This window comes from Periplaneta americana, chromosome 2 (assembly GCF_040183065.1).
Source record: "Periplaneta americana isolate PAMFEO1 chromosome 2, P.americana_PAMFEO1_priV1, whole genome shotgun sequence".
NCBI lineage: Eukaryota > Metazoa > Arthropoda > Insecta > Blattodea > Blattidae > Periplaneta > Periplaneta americana.
The window spans coordinates 4,697,911-4,712,255 of NC_091118.1; the positions used below are offsets into that span (position 1 = coordinate 4,697,911).

Below are 14,345 nucleotides of genomic sequence, written 5' to 3' on the forward strand. Positions count from 1 at the left end.
CCTGTAGCAGTACTGATAAAATCATTAATGTTTCATTCAACAGACTGCTAACTATGGAAATGCAAAATGTAATAAACTAGTAACCCATTTCTTTACCCAACACACTGATGGTTTTTTTTTCTACCTGAAACATTTTAATATCTAAAACGTTTTAAAGTTTAAAATGACTTTTCAGTGACCTCATACAGGCTACTCAATTAACAGGATGTGCACAATCGCTTCCCACGACGATGTGTACGCAACGGCAGGCCTTGAACTGAACCTGACTTAAAGTAGGGCATCCATAAATTAAGGAGCACAATGTCATCATTATATATTATATGCGTAACAGATTCAGAAAATGCGTTTCCAATATCATATGTTTTTCTGTGTATAAGACATAAGATTTAAACATTTGTATAAAACAATGAAGAAATAATGTAATGTAATATCTTTGTTGTTATTAAGCTCTATACAGGCAATAGACAGTGTCAAATATACAAAGTTACGTACAACGTAACAATCTACTACATTACATATTGTTAATCTTCATAACTTAATCAGTTGGCAGTGTTTAGAAATTAGTGGCGTTTGGCAATTGAAAAACAGGAGAATATAATATTTTGTGGTTGCTAAGTGAAAGCTTTACGTTAATTTCCTCCTCCTTTCGCTCTCCTTAGGTCATTAATTTATTTCTCTCCGATTCCTATGTACTTATTTTCTTCCTTCCGTTTTTCTTATCACTTTATTTTCTTTTCGTTTTTCTTATATCTTTATTTTTCTACTTTCGTTTTTCTCCTATTTTTATTTTATTTCTTTCGTTTTTCCTCTATCTTTATTTTCTTCATTTTGTTTTTCTTATATCCTTATTTTCTTCCCTTCGTTATTCTTATGTTCTTATTTTCCTTCTTTCGTTTTTCTTCTATTTTCATTTTCTTTCTTTCCTTTTTCTTATATCCTTATTTTCTTCCTTCCGTTTTTCTTATGTCCTTATTTTCTTCCCTTCGACATTCTCATGTCCTTATTTTCCTTCTTTCGTTTTTCTTCTATCTTTATTTTCCTTCTTTCGTTTTTCTTACATCCTTATTTTCTTCCTTTCGTTTTTCTTACATTCTTATTTTCTTTCCGTTTTTCTTATATCCTTATTTTCCCTCTTTCGTTTTTCTCCTATTTTTATTTTCTCTCGTTTTTCTTATATCCTTATTTTCTTTCGTTTTTCTTTTATTATTTTCCTTCTTTCGTTTTTCTCCTATCCTTATTTTCTTTCTTTCGTTTTTCTTACCGGTATATCCTTATTTTTTCCTTTCGTTTTTCTTATATCCTTATTTTCTTCCTTCCGTTTTTCTTATGTTCTTATTTTCTTTCTTCCGTTTTTCTTATGTCTGTATTTTCTTCTTTTCGTTTTTTTTATATTCTTATTTTCCTTCTTTCGTTTTTCTCCTATCTTTATTTTCTTCCTTTCGTTTTTCTTATATCCTTATTTTCTTCCCTTCGTTATTCTTATATCCTTATTTTCCTTCTTTCGTTTTTCTTCTATTTTACTTTCTTTCCTTTTTCTTACATCCTTATTTTCTTCCTTCCGTTTTTCTTATGTCCTTATTTTCTTCCCTTCTTTATTCTTATGTCCTTATTTTCTTTCCGTTATTCTTATGTCCTTATTTCCCTTCTTTCATTTTTCTCCTATCTTTATTTCCCTTCTTTCATTTTTCTCCTATCTTTATTTTCTTTCTTTCGTTTTTCTTACCGGTATATCCTTATTTTCTTCCTTTCGTCTTTCTTATTTCCTTACTTTATTTTTTTGGTTTCCTTATATCATTTTTGCTCCTTATGTTTTCTCATGTTTTCCTTTTTTCATTTTTTCGTTACATCCTTACATTCTTACTTTCGGTTCTTTAATTTCCTGTTGTCTTTCTTCCTGTCGCTTCTCAGACATTCTCACTGTCTCTCTGTCTTATACTGTATCACACCCCTACCTGTCCTGTCTAGGGTGACCAGATTCACAGCGATAAAAAAAAGAACACAGAGGTTAAAAGTATGTTAATATCTATTTTATTACAAAATAATATGATAAAACTTAATAATAATGATTTAACAATTAGCTACATGTGTATGGAATTCTTACTTAACAAATTAATTGCTGATTAATATTTATTACACGTAATGAAACTAACATATGTCCATTCTTATTATTATCATTAATTTCTCTAAATACTTACTTACAAATGGCTTTTAAGGAACCCGAAGGTTCATTGCCGCCCTCACATAAGCCCGCCATCGGTCCCTATCCTGTGCAAGATTAATCCAGTCTCTATCATCATATCCCACCTCCCTCAAATACATTTTAATATTATCCTCCCATCTACGTCTCGGCCTCCCTAAAGGTCTTTTTCCCTCCGGTCCCCCAACTAACACTCTATATGCATTTCTGGATTCGCCCATACGTGCTACATGCCCTGCCCATCTCAAACGTCTGGATTTTAAGTTCCTAATTATGTCAGGTGAAGAATACAATGCGGGCAGTTCTGTGCTGTGTAACTTTCTCCATTCTCCTGTAACTTCATCCCTCTTAGCACCAAATATTTTCCTAAGCACCTTATTCTCAAACACCCTTAACCTATGTTCCTCTCTCAGAGTGAGAGTCCAAGTTTCACAACCATACACAGAAGAACCGGTAATATAATTGTTTTATAAATTCTAACTTTCAGATTTTTGGACAGCAGACTGGATGATAAGAGCTTCTCAACCTAATAATAACACGCATTTCCCATATTATTTTCTCCCGAGTGTCATTTATATTTGTTACTGTTGCTCTAAGATATTTGAATTTTTCTACCCCTTCGAAGGATAAATCTCCAATTTTTATATTTCCATTTCGTACAATATTCTGGTCACGAGACATAATCATATACTTTGTCTTTTCGGGATTTACTTCCAAACCGATCGCTTTACTTTCTCTAAATAGATTTACAAAACCTCTAATGGCAATTACATTAATATTCTTATTATAGAAATATATTTTAGATTTATATATATTTTTTCTCCCTGTAACATAGTTCTAGTAAGCTAATATTAAATTAATTTTCATCATTATACTAGCTATCTCAAATCTCAAATTAATTGTAATTGATTGAATTAAATTAGCTCATAAATTAAGTTACTACTTTACCTTATAGGTTTATCTAAATTTAAATAAATATGTAGTGTACTAGTCGTTAAAACTTAACTGAAGAATAATGCTGGAGAACCTTTTAAGTGTAGTGTAAATATTCGTAATTTAAATATGTATTGTATTGATTAAGGCTGGTTGAGTGGAAGAGAAGGCCTTATGGCCTTAAGTCTGCCAGCGAAAATAAAACATTATTATTGTTATTATTATTATTATTATTATTATTATTATTATTATTATTATTATTATTATTATTATTATTATTATTATTATTATTATTATTATTATTATTATGGAAGTCAGATTTCTTGGAGCAACAGTAACAAATATAAATGATACTCGGGAGGAAATTAAACACAGAATAAATATGGGAAATGCCTGTTATTATTCGGTTGAGAAGCTTTTGTCATCCAGTCTGCTGTCAAACAATCTGAAAGTTAGGATTTATAAAACAATTATATTACCGGTTGTTCTGTATGGTTGTGAAACTTGGACTCTCACTTTGAGAGAGGAACATAGGTTAAGGGTGTTTGAAAATAAGGTGCTTAGAAAAATATTTGGGGCTAAGAGGGATGGAGTTACAGGAGAATGGAGAAAGTTACACAACACAGAACTGCACGCATTGCATTCTTCACCTGACATAATTAGGAACATTAAATCCAGACGTTTGAGATGGGCAGGGCATGTAGCACGTATGGGCGAATCCAAAATGCATATAGAGTGTTAGTTGGGAGGCCGGAGGGAAAAAGACCTTTGGGAAGGCCGAGACGTAGATGGGAGGATAATATTAAAATGGATTTGAGGGAGGTGGGATATGATGGTAGAGACTGGATTAATCTTGCTCAGGATAGGGACCGATGGCGGGCTTATGTGAGGGCGGCAATGAACCTCCGGGTTCCTTAAAAGCCAGTAAGTAAGTAAGTATGGAAGTCAGATTGTTGGCAAAGAGTATATTTCGTCGATGCTGCTGCTATCTATAGTCAAATTACTTGAAAAGGCGTCAAATCAGATAATTTCAAATTATGAGGCATACAAGTTACGAAAAGAAGAATATTTCTTGATTTAAAAAAAAAAAACCCGCCCGAACTTCGGACAAAGGCCTAAAAAGGAGGACGTGTGGTTCTGAAGGTACACGTGTTCATTTCTGCCTTGCAGAGCACCCGGAGGTCCCCCAGCGGACGGGCAAGCTGTGCGACCTGCGCCACTTCGACGCCTCCTTCTTCGGGGTGACGTCCAAGCAGGGCCAGGCCATGGACCCCATGTGCCGCAACCTGCTGGAGCGCGCCTACGAGGCCGTGGCGGACGCTGGCGTCAACCCCCGGCAGCTGCGCGGCAGGAACGTGGGCGTGTTCGTGGCCGCCGCCATCTCGGAGTCGGAGAAGACCTGGTTCTACGACAAGCTGCAGGCCAACGGCATGGGCCTCACCGGCTGCAGCCGCGCCATGTTCGCCAACCGCATCTCCTACTGGCTGGGCACCCACGGTCAGTCGCCACTACGGGTTGAATGTGCTTAAATTACGAAGCGTCCACCATAACACGTGGTGAATCCTATCAAAATGTTCATTTTTCTAAGTAGGGCTAGCCTATTAATCATACAGGGACATCACTTTATTTTTACCGACATTTTTAACATTAACCGGGCTATACTCGAAAACACTGTTGCCCCCTTCCATTACAGGAGTTTGGTGTTACTAGTGCAATACGTAAACAAATCATTTTACTAGCTATAGGAGGAGAGAAAAGTAGTGTATCCATTTATGTTACAGGGAAATACAGTATTACGATTTTCAGTTTGATCATTACTTTTACAGTATTTTATCAAAAAACAGTAGAATAGTATTTTTTTTTCACAAACTCAACTCTTCAGGCGGCTATATTCATTATGTAATGTCTACTTTATTCAGCATATTACTAACCTAATTTATTCCTGAGAATTTTGTGACCACTTCCGTAAGAAACCCCAATTTCTACAGCTAACTTCTTGACCGACTTATTAGGATCTCGCTACATCCTTTCTCTAGCATCTTCTACAGCATCTTCTGTCACAGTTAATAAAACCATTTGTTGAAATACTTTGGATTACGATAGGTATAAATCTATGATTTGCCCCACAAATTTCAGAACATTGACCTTTGTTGGCCATCTTACACTTTTCTTCCTTTCTGTACACTCTGTTGCTCTAAATGTATCTACCAGATTAGTGACATTTCTACGAAAATACTCCGTAATAATATAATCAGGAAATTGTGAAAAAAAACTGTTATTCACATTCGGTTATATTGCAATTCCAGTTTCCATCATCGTCCTTCATACCTACAAACAGTAAAACAAAACTCTTGTTTAAATAATGCTGTTAAGTACCGTACCATATTATAGGGTACCGTACTTTCGGTAACTCTAATCTTCACTTGTGCTCAGTCCACACAGATAAATTCAGTTATGCTACACACGATACCTGTGTAAAAATAAACTTCAGTAATATAAGCACTTTCTTCTATAGAAAATGCAACATATTTCTGAAACACACTGTACTCACTGCTAGCAACAGCAGCCTTAAGTTTGTGTGACTGACGTTAGCAAGGACATTAGTGAAAGGGGTGGGGGTCAAGTACATTCAGAAACGCAGGTACAATAAAAATTGAAGTAAAAATAAAATGATGTCCCTGTATAAGCTCAGGTTCTAGCAAAGCTCCGATCTAATTTTATAAACTTATAATTTTTTTCCAAAAAAAAAAAAAAAAAAGCCGCCCTAAATAAGGGTTCTATAGATAGGCCTACTAATCAATTCACAATGGACAATGATTAAAATTGTAATATGCGTTACAAGAGCGGTATGTTGATGTTTTCATGTTCGAGGAAAAGATTGAAAAAGCGAAACGTAGTTGAGCTTTTTTAATTTCCGAGAACATGAAAACAAACATACCGCTCGTGTATCGTACATTATTTTGTGCGAAGATCGTTTATTACATACCTGAAAGAGGAATTTCTAATTAGTTGCAATGAAATCTCCGTCTTGGTTTCTGTTCAATGACGGCAACTTTTAAAAACAAAAATATCTATCTTCAAATTGTTGCTATAAAATGTTTGTTGTGTTTACTATATTCCAGCAGGCCGTGATATACGTCTGTCTTTTTTTTCCCCCAGTCTATAAATGCGAACTTAAAATAAACGGTAAGGTTATGTAATGATTTATTTTTCATTTTAATATTTTAACAATATTATTTATATAACATATTGCAGTAATAACATCGGCATCTGGAATCTTGTTGATTTTTTCACGGCTTCCTTAATGTTACTTGCATAACAAATGCAGTAACTTTTGTGGAGTAGTAGAATTTACTTAATTTTTGCAAATATTTAAAAGCAATAATTAACATTGCAAATTAGGTGAAATTGCAGTGGTAAGTTTCCAATTTATAATTATTACTATGTTAAACGTCTCTAAAAATAATATGTTAAAAGCCTAAAGCAGTAAAATGAATGTCGCGCTTAAGCGGTAAGAAAAGGGAAATTGTTATGTGTGTTAGGTTGGGAATACTGAATGTGGAATTTCACACTTACTGGTTTTGTATTGGTTTTGTGCGGGAAGCAAGCAAATACGCACGATCTCGCACAAACAATTATGTGACAATTTGAAAGAAAAAAAATAGTAAGATAAATGATAAGAAAACATAGGAAATCATTTACAATAAAAGTTACTTGGGTAAAAATGATTACTAATTATAGCTAAGGATGATTTTAACACATGAGATCCTATGGCATCAATTGTTGCATCAGAAATTTTAAATTGTTTAAGTTGATTTAAAGTTTTTCGTGGGATCGTGCCACGGGCACCGAACATGAGCCCAAAAACTGTCCAATGTGTAATGTGGTATTGTGCTCCGAGATGCTGACAACAAGGCTCATGTATGACATCCTGTCTCCCGAATATATAGGCCTATACCCTCCATTGTTCTAGCTTTTTTTTTTTAATTCATTTATTTAACAGCATGTCCCATTACATACATGCTTGAATCTTTCTTAAAAACAATATTATTTAGAATGAATACAATGAGCTATATAATACAATATTTTTAAACAAGAAGGCACGTAAGTTCATTAATTATGCTAAAACATTATTCCTTATGGATTACTAAAATTTGTACTTCAATCAAACATTATCAGTTAAGATTAATTCAATGTGTTACACAATCATATATGCAGAACACGAAAACACGTAAGTGCATAACTAGTCTATAACATTATTCCTTATGGATTATTATTTTAGCTTCATTTTATGTACGAGTATATACAGAGTGTCCCATTTATCTTGTGCATCTATTATAACTTTTTTATTTAGATAGGTATTGGAATTTTTGTTTTTGAGAGTTATGTTAGAACGAGGGGCTAACATGAGTGTAGAGATTTGGTGCATGTAACTACATTATGGTATAAGATACACGTGACGTCATCAATTTTTCAAATAGCACTACATACTTTAATCATTGATTACACACATTAAGACGAGTTCAAAAATGTATCACAATGTCACCTTCCCAATCAATAACAACAACAAAATGCAAAATAAATGCCATCAGAATGTCCCGTTTGTTGTGGTGCCTCATTCATCTTCTGCATTAACTTACACAAAACGAAAGACGAATGACGTCCGTACTCGTCGTTCGTGTGTTGTGTGTTGCTGTCTTAATATGTAAACAAATCACAACTGTCGACGCCACAATCCACGTACAGTGGCCTGCACGTTCTCCAGACCTGTCGCCACTCGACTTCTTCCTGTGGGGAACTGTAAAGGACAGTGTGTACCAGAACATTCTGACAACATCAGACGACATGCAGCAACGCATTCGACAGGCTTGTGTGTCCATCCAGCCAGCAACATGCCGGGCAGTCATACGGTCTTTCGGGGAACGCCTTCGAATGTGCATTAATATGAATGGTCACCATTTGGAACATCTTCTGTGATTCTAAAAGCATAACATTATCACGTTGAAAGTACGTTTTTGTTTCCTTTTGTTGTTATTGATTAGGAAGGTGACATTGTGATACATTTCTGAACTCGTCTTAATGTGTGTAATCAATGTAACACGATTAAAGTATGTAGTGCTATTTGAAAAATTGATGACGTCACGTATATCTTGTCCCATAATGTAGTTACATGCACCAAATCTCCACACTCATATTAGCCCCTCGTTCTAACATAACGCTCAAAAACAAAAATTCCAATACCTATAAAAAAAATAGTTATAATAGGTGCACAAGATAAATGGGAAACCCTGTCTATATTTTTTTATTGTTGTCACCTCAATAGCAGGGGTGAATCCTGTCACCCAATATTTTATCATTTAAAATCGAATGCATATAACTAAATGTGGCGAAACGATCACTAATTAAAGTCTTAAAAAAGTATTTAAAGAATATTTCAATATTTATGACAAAATATAATTATAACAAGATAATAAATGACGCATTGTTGATCTTGAAATTTCTCTGTCTTGTTTAACTTATTCAATATCGTAGTCTTAAATATTAAACAATATATATTTCCCACGTGGCAAAATTTGTTGCACCACCTTTCGAAATATCTGCCCGTAGAAGGCAGAATTTTCAGTATCAGGCAATATAAAAAATAATATCACCCTCTTCCACTTTCTTCCGGAGAAAGTTCATCTCATAACTGTTCCCTCTTATTTTTGTATCCACTCTGTCATTGAAATATCTTGCTCTTTTCTCAGTGGGGTATTTTACACTAGCGAAAATATCTTCTGATAGCTAATTTTTTCATGAAAGGGATCCCATATTCTTCCGAAGGCTTTCCAGTGCTTATTATTGTCTTGATTTTACAGATTTCACCGCATTACAGGGATATATTGGGTTGTAATTGCACTTTCCTGTTGGTTCTTGCTTCTTTTGTTTGTATTCGAATTGTTGAATTTAACCTACAACGTAACGAATATTAGGTATAAATAAACATTTCTTAGTAACAGAATTAATACCTAATATAATTTACCAGCTTCTTTATTATATTTCTGTATAATCGGAGTAATCTTGTGCGAAATGGAGACACTCTCTCAATAAAATATGATTCTGTTATTGGGATGTATCCTAGATTATCCAGTACTTCTTTCTTTTCTGTCATCTTAATTTTGTTTTATAAAATCTGTCAAAATGATCATTGTTGGACAGAAACAAAATGGGGATAGCGGGAATTATAAGACGAGTTACAAAATTTGTTCATTGTTCTGGTACATTGGAGTCCTCATTTCATATCCTTTCATCCATATGAACAGTTTGACCAGAATGCGTTGTGCTTTTCAGGTCCCAGTTACTTGATGGACACGGGCTGCTCCTCAGGATTGAGCGCTCTGGAGCATGCGTACAGAGCACTACAAGATGGCACCTGCGACTCCGCCATTGTGGGAGCGGCCAACCTATGCCTACACCCCTACGTGTCCTTGCAGTTCTCTCGCTTGGGCGTGCTCAGTCCTGAAGGAAAGTGCAGATGCTTCGACAATGACGGTAACGCCATTGCATTGGTTCTTCATCTTAAAACAAATGCAATACGCAATTATTTACAAACACTTATTTTATTCTATCTCTCTAATGTTGGTAAAACTGTCTTTCAAATCGACTATTTATATACACCGTGTCCCAAAGATCATGGTGGGATTTCAGGGGATTATGTTTTTTGGAGAAAGAGAGATAGAAATGTAATATTTATTTATTTATTTACTTACTTATTTACTTATTTATCTATTTATTTATTTATTTATTTATTTATTTAACCTGGTAGAGATAAGGCCATCAGGTCTTCTCTTCCCCTCTACCAAGGGATTAGAACTACAATATTAAGAATACAATTACAATTATAATTACAATTAATATTTACAAATACAATAAAAATCAAATTACTAAAAGATTAACTGATTAATAAAAGCTAGACAGTTTATTATAAAAGTTAAGAAGAGAGAAGCATTTCTTTTATTGATTAAGTAACAATTAAATCTACTCTACGCAGTACGAAAATGCTTAATAAGCTTGCTTTTGAACGCTACTAAATTCCGACAGTCTCTGATGTCACTGGGTAGGGTATTCCACAAGCGCGAGAGCGAGATTGTGTATGATGATGAATACGATGATGTCTTATGTGTTGGTATGGCTAGTATGCGGCTATTTTGCGTGCGTGTGAAGAGATTATGATATGATGACAGGTAACTGAAACGGGAGGCAAGGTAGGTAGGTGTAGAGGTGTGAAGGACTTGGAAAAGGAGAACAAGAGAATTTCTACGTTCGTTAAGCCGTGGCCAGTTTAGAGTTTGGTGCTAGATGAAAAGAAAACTCTCAAAGTTTTCCGTCTGATAAGTTTGAGGCACTGAAGGAAATAAAGACGGTAACAATGGAATAAATGCAATCATTTTTATTGTTACAATTAATTATACCTAAAAGATGGATGTCTAAAGAAATTTGTGGCTGATAAAATTTGAATCTGTGACCCATTAAGCATATCCACAGCAAACTCAAACCTTCTGTGATAATCATCTGTATGGAATGTACGAGTATGTAACAATTGTAGTTTATAAGGAGTCAGATGAAGACGTTTCTTTGAAGCTGTATGAACTGTTATTTTCGGAAGTCCTAATTGTCAGGCACATTTACGGACTGATTTCTTTGGACTCTGAACAAGTGCCTTCGGATGGCTTCTATCGTTTCATCATTTGTTGACAGACGGTAAATTTCACAAAATATAATCTTGGCCTGCGAATAATACTCCGATATGTGGCAACCTGATGCTGACAGCTTGTGTGTTGTGCAGCGAACGGCTTCGCCCGCAGCGAGGCCGTGGTGGTGATGTACCTGCAGTGGGCATCGGAGGCACATCGGGTCTACGCCACCATCGAACACATGCGCTGCAGCTTCGAGGGCTTCCGCAACGAGTTCGCCAGAGAGCCCAGCCTGCCCATGCAGGAGCAGCTGCTCAGGGAGTTCTACGCGGAGAGCGGCCACGACCCGCGGACCGTGGAGTACCTGGAGGCCAGCGCCCACGGCATCAGGGTCAGTGAGTCTGCCAGTTACAATGAGTCAGTGCGTCCAGTCAGTTGCGGAATGAATGGATCGCTAAAAAAAGTACACTCTTTTACTTGCAGAAACTTCTGTGATTATATTCCGGATTTACTTAATACCCTAAGGGTGAAACCTAATTCCCATTTCAGTTTGTTCTTTTTTTTTACAAGATTACAAGATTTTTATTGCAAGCAAAAATTACATACAATAACAAAGATTTCACAATACTATTAGGTTCGTTCCAACAAGCGGTTCATGGATCAGTTCATGTACGGTTCCTGTACTATCTTATGCGCATGCGCTAGTTGAGCATCTGCTATGGGATTGAAACTGGACTGGACACTGTTGGAACGCTTTTGCGGATCGTTATGTACTAAATCCAGAGATGCTGTAACTGTGATCATCTTTGCTAAGAACGGGATGCTTAATTTTTATCGTTTCGCAGCTAATTCTAATTGCAGAAAATAGAATTTCGATCATTTTCTATAAAAATATGACAAAAAATATGGAAGGCAAGAATTCCGATAATTCTAAAAATAGTTCATTTTTTAATTATTAATGTATGTAAGTTATTTATTATATTTTTAATCAAAGCTGCATGTTGAAATTGTAATTAACTGTTTCAATACCCAAATAATTTCCATTCCCTTTCTTTTTGGCGAAACTTTAAATTAAATCTCTAGTTTTATTGTTTGTCTGCACTGTCACTTTTCATCTTTAACCTCATTGATGTGAACAGTCGATCAGTCTTTCTTCAGTATCCAGGAGACGTTGGTGAGCTTATGCGCATGCGCATCTTGCATACTCTTCCGTACATGCCTCAATCCGCTGACTATTTCTGACCGTTCCGAACCCGTGTCAAAAGCTTGTTGGAACGCCCGACTGCAGTACATGTTTCCGATTCAGGACTGGTTCGGATTGTGTTGGAACGCTTTTTCTGTACTGCGCATGCTCACGATGGTTACGGACTGCTGTTGGAACGAACCTATTGTATAGTCCTACCATCGGATCTGTGCCCCCGTAAGATATGCGAACTGAACCTTAATTCCTTTTCAGCCTCGGCAATTCATTTCTCCCCCTGTATTCCTATTTCTCTCTTTTCTACCCCTCTCTATTTCTGTCCCCCACTACTCACAATTTTGAGCCTTCTTGCGGGACAGTTTATTTGCACTTGCAGTCCAGTGTTGTCAACTCAACATGAATACTGTAGCACGGAGTGGCGAAAGAAATATTATTAAGCAAGTAATAGCATTTTGCATAAGTCAATCAGCGTCATTAGACCTACTTAAATTAAATTATGAATAAGTAATAATTAACCTTGCAGTATTATAAGCAATATTCAAGAGATATGACACTGTTTGACGGAAGTTTGGCAACATCCCTATTCAGCAAGGTTCGTGGCCTGGTGTTTGACGTAGTGGGAGAGAAACGGGTGGAATGGTGTGAGTAGAGGCGTTAACTTTTCCAAGAACAACGACAGCGCTGAAGGGGCATACAGTAGATACGATGGTCCGACAATAATACTTGTATGAATATTCTTTTCGATTGCTGGTAAAATTCATGTTCTGGGAATAATTAGTTAATTAAGTAGTAAAATAGCGCTGCAATCGAAAAGTATTGGGAATAAATTTGAATAAGGAACAAAACAAGTTTCCTTCCCAGGCAGGATTCGAACCACGAAAGTCTTAGTTGCCAGTCTATCGTGCTCTGGAGTGAACAAGGCTCTGAAATCAGCTACGAGGGTCGGTCCGGTTTTTTTGCCACTACTGTACATATTTATTTTACATTTAAACTTGAAATGTTTTGGCTGAAGTCCAGTAATATTTGTCTGAGGCTGCAATCACCCAGCAGATGTCACAGAATCTCGTGTTTTCAGTCATGGGACGCGACGGAACTCGAAGCCGTGTCCCGTGTGTTCTGCCAAGACAGAGACACGCCACTGCGCATCGGATGCGTCAAGTCCAACATGGGCCACACGGAGCCGGTGTCGGGATTGTGCGGCCTTGCAAAGGTGCTGATTGCCATGGAGACGGGCTGCATCCCGCCTAACCTGCATTACAACAACCCCAACGAGGCTGTGGATGCGCTAAAACAAGGACAGCTCGAGGTACGTCCATAGTCTAGTACATACAGTCACGAAGCTTGAGTTGTTGAGAGTACTAGGAACAATAGACTGTGCAGGTACTATTTCGCATTGCCTGTAATGAGGCGATAGTAGCGATCCTAGTGGTTAGCAACTATCTATGGATGCATATTTACTACGTATTGAGCTTCGTGACTGTATATACTAGACTGGTACATCCATCTGCTGCATTATACAGGGTGATTCACGAGGAGTTACCGCCACTTAGGAGATTATTTCTGAACACTTTGTGAGCAAAAACTGTCAAATAAACATAGGTTCTATTTTCAATATTTTCAGAGTTACACTAATTTGAAGTTGTTAAAAATACCTCTTTTCTTCAGTTTTAAGGGTAAAAGAATATAACAAATAGAGAATGAACTATTCAAAATAAGAGCATACTTTCTTTAATTGGTTAGTATTCTGAAGCTAAAAATGTGTTGTGAATTCTTTAGTTGCTTCGTACAAAATTTTTTTCGATTTTTAAGTACAAAATTATATTTTTCTTAGGCGTTTATCTGTAGTAATGTCACAAGAGGTCTCAGATTAGCCGATAAATCCACGAACGAAGTGAGTGGATTTATTTGGGAAATCTCAGACCTCAAGTGACATTTATTGCGACTATTTCGTGAATAAAATAAAAATGAAAATAATATATCCCTAAAATTCGCTCACAAAATGTTAATTCATAATTGTATATTTACGAATACTTAACCTATTCAGACATTGTGAATTCGAAATAGATGAATAACGATTACTACAATAAATAAATTCAATGTTATTCAGTAATGCCAATTGAGAAAATCGAAATACAGGTTTAACAATGTTAATTACATGTACTGCGCTTTTCCCTTGTTATTATAACAGAAATACGTTTTCATGATCTGCTGAAATCATAATTTAATTTAAACATTTTATAATATAATTATAAATAACCTGATTAATACATTAATTAAATTAAAAATTGTTATGAAGGAGTGTCATTTTCTTTAGATACAATGAGAAGATTAACATGGAATT

The 14,345-nt window shown here is 35.8% G+C and overlaps 1 protein-coding gene across 1 annotated transcript in view; it reads left to right on the top strand.

Moving 5' to 3' along the window:
* Nucleotides 1-14,345, top strand: part of LOC138695372 (fatty acid synthase-like) — a 137,335-nt gene that overhangs the window by 2,887 nt on the left and 120,103 nt on the right. Inside the window, exons 3-6 of the mRNA XM_069819790.1 lie at nucleotides 4,301-4,627; nucleotides 9,461-9,661; nucleotides 10,956-11,194; nucleotides 13,080-13,310. Of these exons, the coding sequence (XP_069675891.1) occupies nucleotides 4,301-4,627; nucleotides 9,461-9,661; nucleotides 10,956-11,194; nucleotides 13,080-13,310 (998 nt within the window). The remainder of the gene's footprint in view (nucleotides 1-4,300; nucleotides 4,628-9,460; nucleotides 9,662-10,955; nucleotides 11,195-13,079; nucleotides 13,311-14,345) is intronic.